Source organism: Nelumbo nucifera, chromosome 7, assembly GCF_055504915.1.
Source record: "Nelumbo nucifera cultivar China Antique chromosome 7, China Antique-T2T, whole genome shotgun sequence".
Taxonomy (NCBI): Eukaryota; Viridiplantae; Streptophyta; class Magnoliopsida; order Proteales; family Nelumbonaceae; genus Nelumbo; species Nelumbo nucifera.
In genome coordinates, this window is record NC_142655.1 from 5,449,815 (window position 1) to 5,470,080 (window position 20,266).

The following is a 20,266-nucleotide window of genomic DNA, read 5'->3' on the forward strand; positions in this document are numbered from 1 at the left end:
AGATGGGGACTCATTTTGACTTTTAAAGGGAAGCTAGGTCAGTATGAATGATTAATCTTCTCACTGACAGTTGGGGCCCAAACTATCTTAAATGGAAAAGGTGTCAGGGTAGGTGAATTTTTTTTTTAACATTTGTAAAATATATTACTGGGCTTACAGTTCTCAATTGTAGAGTCAACACTGGTATTAGAGATGGGGACTCATTTTGACTTTTAAAGGGGAGCTAGTTCATCAAACTTAACTTCACAAATGTTTCTAAGCAAAGAAAAACCAAAGTGCTAAGAGATCACATCTGACATAAAAACATCTTAGAATGGTAAACTGGTAGAGGCTATTTGGCATGGGAAGTTCCTGTACAAGAGGTGCCCTGCCACTATAAAAAGTTTGATATATTGTCATGCCACATCTATATGATTTAACGAAAGCTTTCTTCATGCTAAAGTTTTGGATTATAATCTTTTTGAGAATGTAATCTGCTCTTCTTTTTCCCAGTTGCAATGTTTCTTATCAAGTGTCCTTAATGATCTTTAGACATACTGAACATGTTGAAGCCAAACAATACTGGTGCAATTCTCCTTATGAGAGATATTTTTGGTTTATGTGATGGAAATCCAAGTACTCAATCTATTCCATGTTTCCAAACCAGTAGTTTCTGTCTGAATGAAGCTGAATTTTGGTAAGTGGATAATATATTAAAATGTTTTAAATGAATAAAAGGATGCAAAAATGGTGGACATTTTTTGTGCCTGGCATGCAAATTCAGTCAGTTTCTTCCTATTCAGTATAGCCTCTGTATTCTTATTTGCTAATTAGTTATCAACATGGATATTTAGGCTCCAGTGGGTGATAAGATAAAAAAAAAATCATTTTTGATGGTTCCACATAATTTCTAACAAACCAATGGTGGTATCTGTAAAGGAGCAGAATCGTACTGGTTGAAGGATGTAAAAAGGTGGGGACTAAAAGGATGTGAATTGAATTGGGAAGAAAGGATTGGCACGTGTTTCAGTGGGGAATATCGGGATATATGGAACAATAAAAGCTCTTCCAGTGTGAGCTTGTCTTGCACTGCTGGTCCCAAGTCCAGATATAGGAGGAGGGTTGTGTCAGCCAGCATTCTTAGCATTTGTCTTTCTCATGTAAATCTGTTCTGATACAAATGAACTACAGAATCCTTCTACTAGTGGCATTTACAATTGTCTGTTAAATAAGATTCTAGTCCATGACAAGGTGCATTATGAACATTGTGATAAGGTAGTACTTAAAAAAAGGGAAAAAGGGTTCAGAAAATGCTTATAGTTATAACAGATCATGAGCTGTACTGCATGAATTTACTCGGAGGCATATACAGGATAGTCTACCATTTCCATACCTTCAGACATGGGCCATGTGCAGGTGGGTGTTGTCCACCTTATGATGCTTCAACATAAGAGAGTTCCCATGTAACCACTTTCTCAACTTAAATGTCTTCAAACTCCTCTTTAGTCAAATACCTAGTGAGGAACTTGTATAGTAACCAAAACAAAGACCATGGAAATACAATAACACTTGAAAGAGATTCAACAATTGATAAGAGAATTGACAATTAACTTCATATGGGTAAAGAGATCTGCCAACAGCCTAATCACTTATGTACTTCTTGTACATTACCCGTGTACCATCATAGTTTTCAAGGCGCCAAGGCGAGGCTAGGCGACTGGGGGGCACCTAGTCGCCTAGTCGCCTAGGCGGGCGCCTAGGCTATGGATTTTTTATGTTAAAAACATAGATCCTAGGGTAGTTCCCTAGGTGCCATAACCATATTTCTTTAATAATTATTCATGATTTTCATAAGAAAAGTATAAATTTCATATTAAAGTATAGAAAATCAACATGTTCATGAGAAAAAAGGAAGAAGGAAAATAAAATTCAAAAAATATAGGGGCTGAACCCTTATTTTTGTTATAGGAAAAGAAGAAAATAAAAAGTATTGGTAGTAGTAGTAGTAGTAGTAGTAGTAGTTAGTAGTAGTAGAGGAAAATTATAAGTAGCAGAAGAAGAAGAAGAATATATGAAAGAGGAAAATGTGTTGATTAGATAAAATTTTTAGTTCTTCCTAGAATTTGAGGATAAAAATTTTGTGAGTCTTGGAATCAATGCCACCTTTATAGCCTTAATTCCCAAAAAGAATGATGGCAGACACCCCAAAGATTTTCGGCCAATTAGCCTGGTGACAAGCATCTATAAGATTCTGGCAAAAGTGCTCTCTAGGAGGATCAAAGTAGTTTTCCCCTCTCTCGTTAGCCAAGCACAAGGAGCCTTTATACAGGATAGACAAATTAGAGATCAGATCCTTATTGCAAACGAGAGTGTGGAAGAGATAAGGAGATCGGGCAGGAAAGGATTTGTTTGCAAACTGGACTTGGAGAAAGCCTATGACTTAGTGGATTGGAATTTCCTGCTAGAGATGCCGAGAAGACGTGGATTTGGGGATAAATGGTGTAATTGGACAAGAGGATGCTTAAACTCTTGTCGTTATTCAGTGTTGGTGAATGGGGTGGCTAAGGACTTTTTTCCAGCCAATAGAGGCTTAAGACAAGGGGATCCACTCTCCCCTTTCCTCTTTACACTTGTTGCTGATGTCTTTAGTAGGATGATCTCCAGAGCAGATGAGGAGGGCCAAATAAAGGGATGGAGAATAGGGAGCAGAGGCATTCTAGTAACTCACCTTTAGTTTGTTGATGATATTGTTATTTTCTGTGAAGGGATTGAGTTGAGCAAAGTGGAGAACCTTAAGTAAGTACTTTTGATAGGGTCTCCAACTTGAAGGTAAATATTGATAAAAGTTGTGTGGCTGGAGTAAACTTGGAGAATAGGGAGATTGAATCCATTGCAGAATGCTTAGGTTGCAATATTTCTTCTTGGCCTTTGACATACTTAAGGCTACCCTTAGGAGCCAACCCTAAAGAAAGTAGTTTATGGGCCCCTATTGTGGAGAAATTTGATAAGTGCTTGGCAGCTTGGAAAAAGAATTTCATTTCAATAGGGGGTAGGCTGACTTTGATTAAGGCTACACTTGCCAACCTTCCAACCTACTTCCTTTCTGTGTTCAGGATTCCTCCAAGGGTGGAGGCTAAAAAACTGGAGAAGAGAATGAGGGACTTTCTATGGGAACCAGGAGAGGTGAAAAAGGATCACTTGATCAGATGGGAGATAGTTAACAAACCAAAGGAAGAAGGGGGTTTAGGGATAGGGAACATAGTGCTAAAGAATGTAGCCCTTCTTGGGAAGTGGCTATGGAGATGGCCCCGAGAGAGAGAGAGAGATTATGGCATGAGGTGGTGGCAAGAATTCATGGTTGTGCAGGAAATGGTTGGGATTCCGGGATATCTCTCCGAGCTACCCTTACTACACCTTGGAAGGCTATACATGGTATTCTCCCTCGCTTCCTCAGATGCATCAGGTATGATGCTTGTTCTGGTAATGCTATTCTGTTATGGGAGGATATTTGGGTGGGTACTCAACCCCTTAAAGATTGTTTCCCCTCGCTCTATTCCATTTCCCTTCACAAACATGAGCCAATTGCAACTTTTCTCCCGAGCCCGTTAAACCCCTTATCTTTAAACTGGGACTTTGGATTTTGTAGAGGGTTAAGGGATGGTGAGTCAAATTGTGTTATTGAGCTAATTCATTTACTAGAATTCGTTTGCTTGGACCCCATTTCTTCTGATCAAAGGGTTTGGACTCCTCTTCCAAAAGGTACTTTTACTTGCTCTTCTTTTCTAAAATCCCTCAGTTCTATCCTCTTTTCCCAAGGATTCCCTGTCAAAGAAGTCTAGGCGCGACCTATTCCCCCAAAAATTGCTGTATTCTGCTGGGAAGTCTTCTATGGGAAAATCAATACTTTGGAAAACTTACAGAAAAAGAGACCCTCACTTTGTCTTTCCCCAAATTGGTGTTCCTTGTGTAAGGCCGAGAATGAAGTGAAGGATTGTATCCTAACAAGAGCAATCCATTGGTTGAAAACTGTGGATATCTTTGATGAATTCTCCTTTGATGGTTTGTGGAGAAATTGGCTAGTAATAGCTAACACTTCAACAAAAAAGGATAGAATTCTGTCAGAATGGATTCCGCCTTTGGAAGGTGTCATCAAGTTGAACTTTGATGGAAGTAGCCAAGGCAACCCCGGGCCTTCAGGTATAGGGGGTATCCTGAGAAATAAGGACAGCAACATAATTTCCCTATTCTCAGGACCGGTGGGAGTGGGGGATTCCACAAGGTGGCTCCTAAACTTGGATACCACCATTTGGGGCTACAAAGATCTCATAAAAAAAGTAAAGTGGTTAACCAGTAATATGAGAGTTGAGGTAAAATGGGTTAGTAGGTTTGCTAATTCTTTGGCTGATGCTTTAGCCAAACAGGGGGTTTCTAGGGAAGATCTTTTTTGTGCTTCTATGTAAGTTGTTATTAATTTGGAAATCTGTACTTAACTAGCCTGGAGAGGTTGAAACTCGTACCTTTCCTTGAGGACTTTGCACTATTGTCTATTGCTGTTTTATAAAATCATTTCAATTATCAAAAAAAAAAAAGTTCTTCCTTACTTATTGGTTCAGGTTTTTTAAATCTTTGAGGGTTCAATACAGCATTTAGCAATGTTTGTGTTGATTAAACCCTAATAAATAAGAAAATAATAAAAAGGAATTAGTATATAAACACACAAAAATGATTATTTTAGTTTAATAATGTCTATTTTATAATTATAATCTCAAAAAAGAATGAATAAAAAAGTTTTTTATAGTAGGAAGTAGAAAACTGTTAGGCGATTAGGCAAGGCGAGCCTCAAAAGGCGCCTTGTCGCCTAGGCGGGCGGCGTCGCCTTGACAACTATGTGTACCATATTGTTATAAGTTATAAAGATTTAGTTACTGATAAAAAAAAATTGTATAGAAACCAAATCAATAAGTACCTGGGGTGAAAAATTGTTTGGGGACTAGAGGCATGAAATGGAAGATTGTTAGTGGCAACTAAGAACCAGAAGGGGGCATGGCGTGGTTGTAGAGTATGGCAGAAAAATAACAACTAATAAGAAGGTGGTGAATAGTCTAACTACTGACTTTTCAAAGTATATGGTCATGTTGAATATTTTCCAAAAATCTTGCATCTTCATTGAGGGCGGCTACAAGTATTAATCTTTTAATTTATCACCTTCCAGTTCCAGTGATAAGTGCCAAAACAAAAGAGGTATGACCTTGGCCTGGTTATTGTGTAATTGAATGCCAAAACATTTCCAAAAGAGATATGACCTTGGCCTAAATTTGAAAAAATCCAAGAAATTCTAGAAGGGGATAGGGCATGAAGGAGGAGATAGTTGAAGCTTGCATTAGGGGATCAATTGAGTTTATACACTTCCAGAAAAGTCTTATTTCCTTGAGCATTGATACACTATCAGAATAATGTTATTTGTGTTTGAATTTTCTAGTTAAGAATGCCACTTTGTGAATTTTTTAAAGATTTAATGCACAGTCAGTTGTCCTATTGCTTGAATAAACAACTACGTAAGCATAAAAGACTTTTATATTTAGTATGTAGCAAATGTATTGGATTACAAGAAAAAAGTAAAGTAGTTTTGGGTAACCAAAATGTTATACGTATGCAACATGAACTACTTTTGTCCACATTAACTTGTGTTCCACCCTCTAATCTTATTTTAGAGTAAGATAATATCTTATAGTTGATGCTCTTCTTACGTTTCCTGGAATACCAATTAACACTTGAAAAAAGTTATGATGTTTCCAGTAATAATGGTTTTTTGGTATTTTCACATGGCATTTTCCACATGTTTCTTAATTTTAAATTAACCGACATTTCTAAAATCACCTACATTTTTAACCTTGGCTGTGAAACCATATGAAATATGCAAGAGCATCTAATATGAAGTTTGTAAGTAAGAAAGAGGAACCAGATGATTGGGGAGGAAGAATAGAATAATCAAGTATTGTGACAAACTACTGTTGAATGGCAACTTCAATATGGGCTCCAAAAACAAACAATGCTTTGTAAATTTCATGCTTCAGTACATTATTTATTTACTAATGTGCAATATATGCTTCATCTTAATTTCTTTGTAAACCCATTTTTGCTTATTGAGATCACTTGCTTCTTCTTCTTCTTCTTATTCTTCTTATTTTCTTCGTAAAATAATTGGTACTTCTTTGAATTCCTAGGTATCACCCGCTTCTTGGGTTTCTTAAAAGTCTCATACACAGAGCTCAGCATTGTAAACACTTGAAATTGTTGGATAAGCACTGCATGGTTCCAGCCTTGGGTGGAGATGCTAACAGAGGTGTTAAGCCATTTTTTGAGGTCTGCTTTCCTAAAGGAAGAGTCTGAATCATAAGGCATCTGTTACTTGCAAACTGTTTTGTTGAACAATCTGACATATTTTAGAAGGCATTTTAGGATTCTTGCTAATGTAATGTTTTGTATACATATCAGCTTCTAATACTTTATTGAAGTTATTACATTTTGGGAAATCCATTTGCAGATTTCAGTAGTAATCTCATTTTAGGGCAATGTTAGGTTTATACAGTAGAATGCATGAATATGCCATCAATTTTTTTTTTCTAAAGTTGGCTGGTTTGTTCACCTTTATCAGCAAGCAATTATGAGGCAAGTTTTATCTTACAGTTCTTTCTTTAACTGAAGGCAGCGATATGGATTTTACATCTATATCTACATGGGAATGCTTCATTTACCTAGTAAAATATTGGTTTTAGACTTTTAGTTTGGTATATATCAATAGAGTAGTGACTGACTAGCATTCTTGCATGTCAGTTGATGTCATCATATTATTTTTTATGGATGTTTATGTGTAACTTTGGCTCTTGATAGAGAACAAAGATGGGACAGGATTCATGTAGCTGACTTTAAATAGTTGGGATTAGGGCTGAGTTGATTTGAGTTGTGTTGATATGTAATCTATAGGAACACAATATTCCTCCCTATACTTGTAGGAAGTAACTGATAGACCTGTTCACAGGCCGGGCTTTGGGCCTAACTTTACACTACGTCGGGCTTGGGCTTTGGGCTGGGCCCATTCAATTTTTGGAAAAAGTCAAGCCCGTGCCTGGCCCATGAACAACTCTAGTAACCGATATGTACCTCTCACGAGAGTTGGAGTTTGTAGTAGTTATAACGTTGTAGGCATGCGAATTTTAAGCTAAATAAATGGGTTTAATTTACATGACAGCCTCTAAATAATATGGGCCTCCATGGGCCCAAGGTCCAAGTCTACATAAATATGTGGCCTAAGGATCCAAGTGTATTAAGCCCAATTTGGCCCATCTCCTATTGTAATAGGGTGGTCCTATTGGCAAGACCACTAACTCCTACATAATGGTGCATGTATAGGAGTTAATGCTAACCCAACACCCCACTCACATGGGATTGGTTAGCTAAGTGGGCTGAGGTGGCAGCCTTATCCCTTGGCTATAAATAGCCTTGCCTAGGAAGAAAGAGGGCCTTTTTTTCTTCCTTTTGAGAGAATCACATTGCAAGAAGCTCTTAGACACCAACACTGAAGATTGCAAGCAACCACAAGCTCCTGCAACCTCCAGCAGCTACAAGATCCAGAGAGAAGAAAAGAGGGAAAAGCTTCTTCGTTCTCTACAACACTTGGATTCAAGCTCTCCAAAGAAGATTGAGCCACCACAAAAGGGCCCTTCTTAGAGAAGCATCCTTCACATCCGATCATGCGCAAAGCCCGGAGTGAAGAAATCTACACCAAATCTCCCAAAGCACCAAAATCAAGGAAATCTATATCAACACTTCAAGAAGTACGAGAAACACGCCAACGGCCCTCGTCTTCACCAAATTCGACCATCAATCAGAGGTTGCTCACATCATCGAGCAGAAATCAAAGAGAGCTCATTCCCTTGTTTGTTTTCTTTATTACAAATTTATTTTTTGTAATTTGTCTCCATATTTTGTGCTAATCAAATACACGAAATTTGTGTCGACAAACGTTCTTCTAGAACATAATATGACTTTGTAGAACTTGCAGTTACCAAGGGATTCTCTATTACATTCTCAAAAGCATCGCATTCATGTCCAACCCAAGATATCTTTGAAAAAGGCTACTCCAAATAAAAAAGAATAAACAGAATAGCATTTATTCCATTTTCCTAAAGTTGATTGTTCGAACTTTTGAGCAAATGTCCAACCTGAAAACCAATCTAGATAAAAGTTGCATTGTGGGGTTGAATATGGAAGAGAGGGAGATCTTAGAGGATGAACCTATTACAACTTTCTTGGTTCGGACTTGCGCTTCAGAAGAGGCTTCCATGAGTCTGAAAGTAGTGTTTCAATTTTGCTCCAAGGTCTTGAAGGGGTCTTCCTGGATCCTTCAAAAAGGGATAGTTGGATTTGGACTTTATCTTCCTCTGGTTCCTTTATCTGTGCCTCTTTATTTTTATCCTTAATACATCCAAGTGATAGCCTTGGAGTGTCTTTCCCTGTAAAGGAGACTTGTAGCAAACCTATTCCTCCAAGGGTGGGAGCTTTTTGTTGGAAAGTGCTTTTGGAAAGAATTAATACCTGTGATTTACTATTGCAAAGAAAAGACCTTTTTGGTTTCTGTCCCCACACTGGTTCTTTCTTTGTAAGGCAAGTGGTGAGACTTGTTGTAACTTACTAATCCCCTGCCTCTTTGCTTCTTCAATTTGAGAATGATTTTGCTCTTTATTTGAGTGCAAGTGGAACCCTCCATCAAATGTACAAAGCCTGTTCGCTTATGCTTTTGTAAGCTGGCCAAAGAAGAGGGGAAGAACTCTATGGAGGTGTACATGGGTGGCTGTTTGTTGGACAATTTGGGAAGAAAGGATTCAAAGAACCTTTTCAGAGAAAGAGAAGGATGCCTTAATTGAAGCCATTACCATTAGAGTGATCCACTGGGTGAAATCCCTGAAGTTCTTTGAGAACACTTCTGCAAGTGAATTAATGAGAAATTGGAAGGAAATAGCTGATTCTGCTCCCTTCAAGGATATTGTTAGGCCATCTTGACCCCTCCATCTAGTGATTTTATCATGTTGAATTTCGATGGTAGCAGTGAAGGGAAAGTTATTGTTCTCAACTCAGGTCCAATTGGGGTGGGTGATTCGTTAAGGGCTGAAATATTTGCTGTCATGGAGGGAATCCAAAATGCTAGGGAGCTGAATATCAGTAAGCTGTCAATAGAAGGGAACTCAAAGCTAGTTATAAGTTTCCTTTAAAAGGAAGAAGAGATTGGTTGGTGGGACTACATTTATGAGAAAATAAGAATCATGTGGCTACCACAAGGAATGGAAGTGACTCTTCAATGGGTGAAAAGAGATGCTAACTCTTTTACTGATAGTTTGGCCAAACAAAGTATCTCTAGTATTGTCTCATGTAAATTAGGTGTATATATATATATATATATATATAGTATTGTCGCATGTAAATTTGGTATTGCTAAGCTTCTTGTCTTGATTGGTAGCTATGTTCTTAAAATTGTAATTGTATCTTAAATCTTAGACAATACTTGCTAATTAGCAGTAGTCAAACCAGTAACAATTCTTCAGTCAATCTGATTAACTAAGTCCAGAAAGTGGATGGAAAAGCAGATCAGAAGAAGAGGGTTTGGAGGAAGAAGAAAAGAGGAATAGAATGTGAGGGAGGATGATCCAGTTGTGAAGCTCAACTGTAGCCCCATTATGTTTTATGTTAACTGATCATAAAGTGGATCAAAATCACAGAACTGCGCCTTGTTTGGCAGCAGCATCAGATAATAATTTGATCTGTGATTTGTCTCCCTTGATTTTGCGGAGTAATGAAGGGAAGCACATTTCAAGGACCTTTGCAATGATTTTGTACAAACACCATATCAGGCTAACGAGTCTAAGTCATTAGGGTGCTTTGCTTCTGGCGTTTTGGGTATTAGAGCTACAAAAGATGCATACCACACTCATTTTTTGAGGCATGTTGCTCCTCAACTGCTCAACACTCTGCTCTATAAAAAAATTGCTGGCCTTATAACCACTTTATAAAATTTTCCTTTTAGCTCAAGTGGTTCTGTTATTGCATAAAACTCCAGATGCATCCCTTCATTTTGCCCATCCTGCTCTAATTATATGGGCAACATTCTCCTCTCTCCCTTGTCATGGATTTTTAAGCCAAGGTAACAGAAGAGGCCAATCCAAAGTCTACCCTGATTTCTGCTTCTATTATTATTAAGCTTACATTGCATATAATTCTTTTTGTGCTCATTATTATTTTAACACCTATTGTTTCTAAGTTTTTTGTCCATAAATCTAATTTTGCACTTAATCCTTCTTTGTTTATTATGGAGGTATCAAGGTTAGAATTCATGGCACTGATTTGAATGGTTGGTATGTGGGTTTAGACAAGAGAGCTACATTAGCTTTACTTTAGAAGTGGATTGTGGTATTTCTCTTTAGATTCTTGAGTCATATCAAGTACAATCCAGTATTGGCTCCAAAACAAAATTTTGGATAGACCTTTGGTGTGGTGACTCTCTTTATATTCCTTGCTTTCTGCATTGTATTGCTTCTTGCATTGTCCAGTCTAATTTGGGCTTCTCATATGATTTTGTTTTCCTTATAATCTCAAGATGCCATTACCTTCTATTTATATATATATATATTTAGTGAAATTTCTTTTCTATTTACTATAAAAATAAGTCTAGAAGTGGTGGCTCTTTTTGTCTGTTAGTTTCCTTTTCCCTCGGTCCTTGGTAAGAGGATGTACTCAGTTTATTTTCAAGTGTCTTTCTCTTTGGCTTTATTCTTTATAATGGCTTTAGCTCTATATTACCCTGATATGGAAAGGACATGGCTGGATATGTTATTGGATATGGAATACACACTAAAAACTGAAGTTTTTGACGCAATACAACACCTTTGTAGTACAGGTATCTGTGTATCATAGCTTTAAGCCTTTAACCCTGTATGATCCTACCCCTTTGGAGTTCCAATTCAGGCAACTTGGCTAAGTGATGAAATGCATGACTTTACCCCATAGTTGGTAATGCCTTTTCTTTTATAAGTATATTTGGTAATGTCTGAGTATTGTTCTATGGACAGTCTGGCTGGAAATGGGATGCAAGTGTTTTTACAAACAAGGAGACCCAGGCATGGGAATTTTTTATTTGTTTGTTTGTTTTGTTTTTAGATTTCTTAGTCATTGACATGGGAGTTCTGTTAAGGCTGTGACATTAACTTTACTATAGGCTTTTAGACTGATGTTTCCCTTGGGCATCTAGAGGTTAGTGATGGGGGAGGCTTGTGGATGGTGATTGGTTGGGTTGGGTGAGGGGTGACAAAAAGGATCTATGGCATCTGCAACAGTGTTTATAAGACTTTGTCCTTGGCTGCTAGAGTAAACATCCTGTTCATTATGACATGAAGATCAGCTAACTCACTAGAAAATGGTCTTGCTAGATCAGATGTTGATGGAACTTAGTTTTATGAAGTTGCTTTAGACAATTTGTTTGATGAATAAAAATTTGGTTTGGTGAGTTCTAGTTGTAGCAAGATATTTTTCTCTTTCTTTCACTTATTTCTTCCAAGTAACCTGTCTCTTTGCTGTCTGCTCTATCGAAAGAGTTTTTCTCTTTCTTTCTAATCTCCTGCTCATTCTTTTTTGGACAGCAAGCTGTCTACTTGGTTCTCCATCTCTGTTCATCATTAATCATCCAATTATCTTCCTTCATCCTCCAAAGGCCACCACTAGGTCTGAAAGTATTAGGAATCCCTTGCTGTCTTAAAATCACTCTCTCCATGTATTTTAGCATTGGTTATTTTCCTTAATATTTCCCTTTTCTCGTTTGGAGATTTGTTCATAAGCTGCTTCAATATGCTGATAGTGCATATTATTTTGTCATAATTTTTTTAATGCACAATAATGTTTTTCTTTCAGGGGAACAGGTCACAGGCAGAAATAACTGAAAAAAGAAATAGCAATATTTTTCTGAGTAAATGCAACAGCCATGTTACTAGACAGCAAGACAAGCATAGCATCAAAACTCCAAATACCAAGCTGAATGATTGTTTCTGTGCAAAAGACCAGGTGGTGTCATTTATATGGGCTGTTTGTAGGAGAATAGTTCCTCCTGATTTACTCGGAGATCCCTCTAACTGGAGAGCATTAAGGAGAAATATTTATAACTTTATCCGGTTGCGGAGATTTGAAAAGTTCTGCTTAAAGCAATGTATGCATGGTCTGAAAATATCATGTTTTCCCTTTCTATTGAATAAGAATTTTTTCTGCTGCTTGAGTTGTCATTTTCTAAAAGATGGAGTAGGGAAGGGTGCTGGCATACTTGATGGAAATGAGGAACTCAGTACGCTGAAAGATAAGATCTTTGCAAGTTGGGTTTATTGGTTCTTTTCACGTCTATTAATTCCAATCATACATGCTAACTTCTATGTCACAGAAAGTGAGTTTGGGAAACAAGACATTTTTTATTACCGAAAACCAATTTGGGAGAAGCTGACGAACAGGGCCATTTCTCTCTTGAAGGAACAGAATTACCAGTTGTTGGAAGACTCCTCTTTCAGAAATATTATAAGAAAAAGAAGATTTGGTTTCTCAAAAGTCAGATTCTGTCCAAAGGAAATTGGAATGAGGGTGCTAGCAAACCTTAGGGCACCATCAAGAGTATACTTGCATAAGTCTTATTTGAAAGATAATTCTTGTGGAGTGCAGAAAAATACAGGAAGTTATTCGAAAGCAGTCAAATGTGATCATTTCAAGTCTGTGAACTACGTCCTTTATGATTTACATACTGTCTTAAAAGGACTAAAAGTGAAAAATCCTGAGAAATTGGGGTCCTCAGTATTTGACTATAATGATATCTATAAAAAGCTGTGCCAATTTCTTATCAGTTTGAAGAATGAATCAGGATCGATGCCTAACTTATTTATTGTAGTTTGTGATGTTTTCAAGGCATTTGATTCTGTTGATCAGGATAAATTGCTTTCTGTGATGAAAGATGTTTTTCTTGATGACGAGTATCTTGTAAAACAATTCTCCAAAGTTGTCTGCACAAAGAAGACTTTATCCATTCAGTATGATCAAATATTATCGGACACAACTAGCAATGGTGGTATTAAAACTACAACTAGTTCTATTCCTTCCGACTCATCACATTTTGTTCTTGTTAACCAGGTATTTTATTGAGTGTAGTCTCTTATATTGTATATTTAGTTCTTCCAATTTTATTAACTCTTCTTCAACCGTTTCATAGCTGAAAGATGACTGGCTTCCATATGGTTTTGTTTTTATTGGTAACACTAAATATATTTTTTCCTTTGCATTTATCATCATAATTTAGCATTAATTTCTGGAACCCATAGTGCATTTTTTCAGCATCTTGAAAACTTTTAGGCTGTTATATCTCTTAATGCCTTTATAGATTCTTATTATCCCTTTCACAAGAGGATTTTAAATTTTTAGTTGTGTTTGTTGTGTTTATAACTTTATATTTGTTCTAGTGACTGAAAGATGCAGTTCTTAGAAGAGAGAGCTAGAAAATAAGTAATACTTGGCAAGAAAAAAAATTTGTCTCCCATCCTTGGTAGCTGCTATCATATGTTTAATAATTACATTAAAAGGGCTGTCCTTCTTTTATGACTGGGACAGGATTGTAGTAAACATAAATATAAAGAAGAAAAGACACTACTACCCCTTCTACTTATGCCACTTAGCACTCGCACTCAAGATGGGTTTTATATATTGATATAACTTGAACTTGTACAAATGTAATCCAATCCAACTTGATTCAAACCTTGTGTAAACTGAAAACCAGAAAAGCCTGTGAAACTAACCTTACAAAAGGTATAAAACCAAATCCAGTGATCCTAGAAGCTCAACTAAATCTATCCTGAAGCGTCTTATAGACCTCCGCCCCACACCAAGCACCTATATTCTACGCCAATCAAAAACAAATCTTGCTGCTACAGTCAAGCAATCACACCACCAGCCCTACTCCCTTTTTGATCAGTGCCTCTTCCTGTGGTAATGCATCTACTCCTACTTCAAGATACCCTGGCTCTAATTATCACTACTCACTAGTCATACTGTTGTAGTTGTAGACCCCCCTTAAAACCCTCAACCATTCTTCATCCAGGCTGAATCCACTGTTTAGAGCCTCTACACAGTCTTCTGCTGCTTTGAGCATCAAATGGCCTATTTCTTCCAATATCTTAAAGAAATTGTGCATATTCTATTAGCTCTCTGCAAATCCCTCTCTATTTTATGATTGATTGACTTTGAGAGGACCTCCATTTGTGGCCTTACCTCCTTAAGCTAGATGAGATATCCTTTTGAGATAGCATGTAGCAATTCACCAAGCCATAGGATCAATGACCATGAGAGTGTCAGACTTGGGCCTTTGGCTACATATAGAATCTTTTTTCTCCTCCTACAGTCTTCATGGCTTCAACCCTGTCTCTCCCCTCCTGCACCTATTTCTGTAAGGATTATTAAAAACTTTGATTCAACATTTATGTATGACTGGGGGAAAGATACCATGATCTGATACTTATTACTATGACATTGTTTACAGCTTATTGTGGTTCCATATGTTTTCATTTACTGGATTAATCATTGTTATAATTTTATTCTTATTTATTTGTAGGATATTTTAGCATTCGCTTAAGTTCTTATTTATGTGAATCTTTCAGGAGAAAAGCAGGAAAATAAGAAAGGAAGAACTTTTTCATAATCTTTATGAGCATGTGAAGCATAATGTGTTGCAATTCGGCCAAAAGTTTTACTTGCAAGAAGTTGGTATTCCTCAAGGAAGTGTATTGTCTTCCCTTCTTTGCTCATTTTACTATGGTCATTTAGAAAGGAATGTGATCTTTCCATTTCTTGAAAAAAATCATGACTATTACATTGTCATACCTTCCAGCTCTAAAATACCTATAAAACATAATTCTCAAAACACTGATGCAACACAGAGTGATGATAAAGATGAAGTTGTCTTATCAACCCATAAGTATATGCTAATGAGGCTCATAGATGACTTCCTTTTTATATCAACATCAAAGAAGCAGGCTGTTAGCTTCTTCTCCAGGCTTCAGCGAGGATTCCGAGAGTACAACTGTTTCATGAATGAAGAAAAATTTTGTGTCAATTTTGATATAGACCACGTGTCAAAGCTTTCATCTAACAGGGTGTATATTGGTGAAGATGGTGTGCCATTTCTTCCCTGGAGTGGTTTGCTTATCAACTGCAGCACATTGGAAATCCAGGCAGACTACACAAGGTTTTGATAATTTCAAATTGTTATCTTGTTGTAAGGGTGGCTATTTTTTTCAGTATGTTCTTAGTGAAGTAAATTGTTTTAAGCTTCAAATTGATAGAAACAATTTACTATTACTAGATCAAGCGGAAAAAAAAAAAAAAACTAGACTGACATTAAAACTTTGTTGATGGACAAAATTAGGGAATTGCTGTTAGTGGTATTGCTCTACCCAGAATTAGTTAAAAAAAGCCCATCCCTCGCTTTTTTTATATGGTTATAACTGTCATTCTTTCAAGTATTATAACATCCATGTTAATGGTGAAGGGAGCAGAGAATGATGTTCTATTCTTATAGACGCAGAATTATCTGTTTTGCTGAACGTTATGACATTTTCTTTAAAGTTTGGTTCTTATTTCAGCCAAGTGAATGTTGTATGCATACTTTTTCTTTGTTATTTTTCTTTGTTATTGACCACAAAGAGAAATTAGGTTATTTCTGTACTACTCAAGGAAACTAAAAGATCTTTACCCAATGCTGTTCCTAGCTATTTGGGGTATTGGGAGGGGTGGACTAGATGCATGCCTATGATCAGGATCTTTTTTTTTTTTTGGCACCAAGCAGCTGCTCACAGACTGGAACCTGTGCGCTCATACTTGTCAGACTGAGATTTTACCCTCACAACAAGCAATAGCCCCTGTAAGGAAACTTAAATAAAGAATACAATTTATGTCTTTACCTTCTGTTGTTATAGATTAGATTACTAGTCCCTTGCAAAACTTGGATGCTGAATTTTTTGTTTATTTGATAATAAATTATCAGGTAATTTTATTAGTTCATAAATGAGTCAAATGTACAATCATTATGTATTTTCATAAGAATGTAAGATATAGAAGACTAACTAATCAATCTTACCATGTAGTCAAGTAACACAGTATAGTACATTCTCATATAACATGAAGCTAACTTGAAGGATGCCCCCCAACGTGCCAAGCTAACAGCCATTGTATTAGGTGATTTCCTGATCCATTTGAATTAGTTTTTAATCCAGGATATTAGATCTTAAACCTCCCTGATATAGTTATGAAAGGCTTAAAGGACGTTCTACCTCATCTTTGAACCAGCATATCACCACTTGAGACTTTACCTCTACTATAGTGTTGTTGGTCCTACTGTAGGCAGCAAGCAAACCGTTGAAGGACTCTATCTCTGTTCTATGTTCTGAGTCTCTTCAGCCAATTATTCCCGAGTATGCATGCCTAATTAGAGCCGAAATATTTGTGTAATTTCATAGGATTATCATCAGTTAATCGATACCTTTTGTTTTATCTGATTATTTTCATTTGACAAAATGCTTATTGATAGCGTGTGTATAATGCTAACAGGTACGCAAATATCCATTTGAGGTCAACACTTACTGTCTTCTGGCAAGGTAAATCAGGTCACTATCTAAAGGCGAAGTTGTGTGACTATATGCGACCAAAATGCCACCCTATATTCTACGACTCAAATATTAACTCTGCAGCAGTTGTCAGGTTAAATGTATATCAATCTTTTTTATTATGTGCAATGAAGTTCCATTGCTATGTCTGCGAGTTGTCAAAAGCTTGCATTCTTCCTGCTGCGTTCCATTCAAAAATAATTCAGAATTCTTTTAGGTATGGATTTATTTATTTTCTAGCTTTGGTTATTATAATTAACTTAATCAATCTGACAGTAATGAAGATATGCATTCTACATGATAAGGGCCACCTGGTGCATAAGGCTCCCGCCAATGTGGGGTCTGGGGAGGGACAGATGAGCACAGCCTTACCCATGCAGATACATAGAGAGGCTGTTTCCAAATGCATTCTATATTATAATATTATGCAAAATTGAAAAATTGGTTGAGACCATATATGTGTTGCTAACAAGTAACAAATTGTGAAGACTGTCTGGAGGCACCAAGAAATAGAATCATTATTTCATTTTTCATGGTCACAAAACTTTTGAGTTTAGGATTCTAACAATTGTAATTGCCTTTACATTTTGTTAGTAGCATTATTGTTTGTGATTGTTAATATTATGTTTGTTCACATATCTTGTCAGGTTCATGTACAATCTCATAAAGAAAAGGGTGCATTCTGTACATCTTGGACTTAGTTTCCATCCTATTCTCCAATTAAATAGAGAAGAAGTTGAGTGGCTTGGGTTGACTGCATATATTCGAGTGCTGCGGAGGAAACAATCCCGGCATATAGAGTTGCTATCATTATTGAGGTCTAAGTTGGTGACCTGTGAAATTACAGGAAGTGCTTCATCTGAGTTAAAATATGCTGTTGATGATTTACATTCCTCCTTATTTTGGAACCTTAAATATTAGATCATTATAGGTACATGGCATAATTTATTGATCTACTTGTTATTCTTGCATTTCTGTAGACTAGTAAACATGTACGTGCATTTGCACGTGACAGTATCTCCAAGATAAAACGATTTACAATTCATGGGCAGTTTTTGAACAGTTATAAGTTGGCAGTTTCTTAACTGTTATAAGTGGACAGTTTTTGAACAGTTATAAGTGGCAGTTTCTTAACTGTTATAACTGGACAGTTTTTGGAGAGTAAAGGACATATATACCATTTTTTATGCCCGTTGTATGTTGCTTAGATAAGGGGTAAAAATGTCTAGTGAAAAGTCCAGAAAATGGGGTTATTCGCTCTTTTATTAATAGTATAGATTAGTGAACCTGTTCTACTAAGTTTTGAAGTTGAAATTCCCTACTTATTAAACATTTCTCTCTTTTACAAAAGGAGAGAATTTAGATGACATATTTGTGTCTGTAATGCATGAACCCCACCAATTAGGAGTTATGCATGGTTGTGGATGATGGGGCAAACCATTCTCGAGTCCTCCTCCTTTGTTGGATGTTTGTGTTTCACATAATTGTCACCCAAGTACTAGCCTTTCATATTTGTATTTTGTCTTGTAAAAGAGATTAAGTAATGACCAAGCATGAAATTATTCCACCTGGGTGCTTGGATGCTTGTGTTGTAGCTACATTGGATAGCACTATTACTCTCTAATATGAAAATATAGTTTTGAGAAAGAATACCAAGATTAGCCAGCATAAGTTGAGAACTTATGTGATAGGTTTGAAAGATTCTTGCTGAACATAGTTTGTCAAGGTGTTGCCTAGGTAACTAGGCTTCCTTGTAATATCATTTGTATTGCTGCATCTTATTAATGTTTGTGTTAATACATTCTATTCTATACTTTATATATCATTCATACTTTATTTTAATGTTTTACTATTTAAATTTGAAAGATCAAAGGTTTTGAGAAGAGAAAAAGAAATGAAGAATGAATAGAAGTATAGAGAGGTTTCTTTTTTCCCCATTCTCTCTCTCTCTCTCTCTCTCTCAGACACACACACACACACACATCAACTAAATAAAATAGCAACTCCATCCTTAGTTTTTTCTACTTTACTTCCATCTTGAATTTTTATCTTATAAAGTTAATAGCCTTCTTTAGTTGCTAATTGATATGAAATTGCTCTATTAAATACTTAATTATAATAGTATTATTTTTGAAAATAATAAAATTGATATAATCAAAAGATATTTATCTTTTAGATATATTGATTTGCCACATTTTTAGTGAAAATTTAATGTTCTTAATAAAGAGACTTGCTCTTTTTCCAATTAGTATGTGTGTTGAACATTATATAAATCTAGGGAATTGACTAAAAGTTAGTTCTTCATGTCATATAATTTTATCGGCTAGGCAGGCACCTAGGCGATTAGGCACCTAGTGTTGCCCAAAATTGCCTAGGCGCCTTAACAACTATGTTGTTGAAATGGGTCTCCATCAATAGCTTATTCTGGGGCAAGGATCAAAATTTCATCACGTATCGACAAGGATTTAAATATCAATACGATACGTCCGATACGGGGCATATCGTATGGGTATCGGTTAGTAACGATACGGGAGCTAACAGATATGGATGCGTATTGGCATGTATCACATTATATCGACCGATACGCATTGGTATGCGCTGTCCATTCAGCAATCTCCATAAAAAATGCGAATGAGGTGATTTAAACCCAGGTCACCTCACGTGCATTTAGAATTCAATGCGTTTCTAAACCAGTAAGCCATGCTACATTTCATGATATTAAGTAAAATAAAATAAGTTTTATTAACTTTTTCTGTTCACATGCAATTTAAGTAAAAAAAAAACACATTTATATTTAACAACTGTAATTAACAATAAAAAAATAATATTTAAAAATAGTATTTTATAAACTAATAGAATAAATAATGTATCAAATCCACATTTATATAAAAAAGATGATTTTTAATATCAAGAAATTTATACAAATAGAATATTAGTAATAGAATAATTTTTTTAATACTTAAAATTTATAAATTTGTACATGATATAAATCTTAAAATTTTATTAGTTATTAACTAATATTTTAATTCACATTAATAAGTAATAACAACATATTTATTATTTACAAAAAAATAAAAATATTATATACAAAATATTGAAGAATATAATATTAAATTGAATTGATCAAATCCACTAATCTACATTTATTTCAAAAAATGATTTTTTATTTCATAAAATTTATATAAATTAAAATATTAATAATGGAATAATTATTTTAGTAATTAAAAACTATGAATTTGTATATGATATGCATCTTAGATATTTTAATTTGCACTTGAAAATTTAATATGTTGTTGACTTTTTCTTAATATTAAAAAAATAAAATAGTAAAATAAAAAATAATTGATATAATAATTAAAATATAATATGTGCATATATTAGTGTCTTGTACTCTTGATTGATGCACTATAAATAAAATTATGCACCCCGGTTCATTAGTCGTAATACATTTCTTCATATATATACTTAATATTTACATTTTTTACGTATTTATATACTATTTTGTGATCATTTTGATATTAAATTTACTGTTATTAATATATTTATGAAATTCGTATGTA

At 35.6% G+C, this 20,266-nt stretch overlaps 1 protein-coding gene across 3 annotated transcripts in view; it reads left to right on the forward strand.

Moving 5' to 3' along the window:
- TERT (telomerase reverse transcriptase) overlaps window positions 1–17,884 on the forward strand; it is a 29,884-nt gene extending 12,000 nt beyond the window's left edge. For 2 of the 3 annotated variants that reach the window (XM_010258951.3, XM_088891189.1), the window contains exons 7-12: window positions 532–676; window positions 6,204–6,342; window positions 11,935–13,185; window positions 14,703–15,289; window positions 16,651–16,923; window positions 17,354–17,884. In XM_010258951.3, the coding sequence (XP_010257253.1) occupies window positions 532–676; window positions 6,204–6,342; window positions 11,935–13,185; window positions 14,703–15,289; window positions 16,651–16,923; window positions 17,354–17,627 (2,669 nt within the window). In that variant the 3' untranslated portion in view covers window positions 17,628–17,884. The remainder of the gene's footprint in view (window positions 1–531; window positions 677–6,203; window positions 6,343–11,934; window positions 13,186–14,702; window positions 15,290–16,650; window positions 16,924–17,353) is intronic. The other variant, XM_010258952.3, reaches the window with a different exon arrangement.
- Window positions 17,885–20,266: the final 2,382 nt, after the last annotated feature.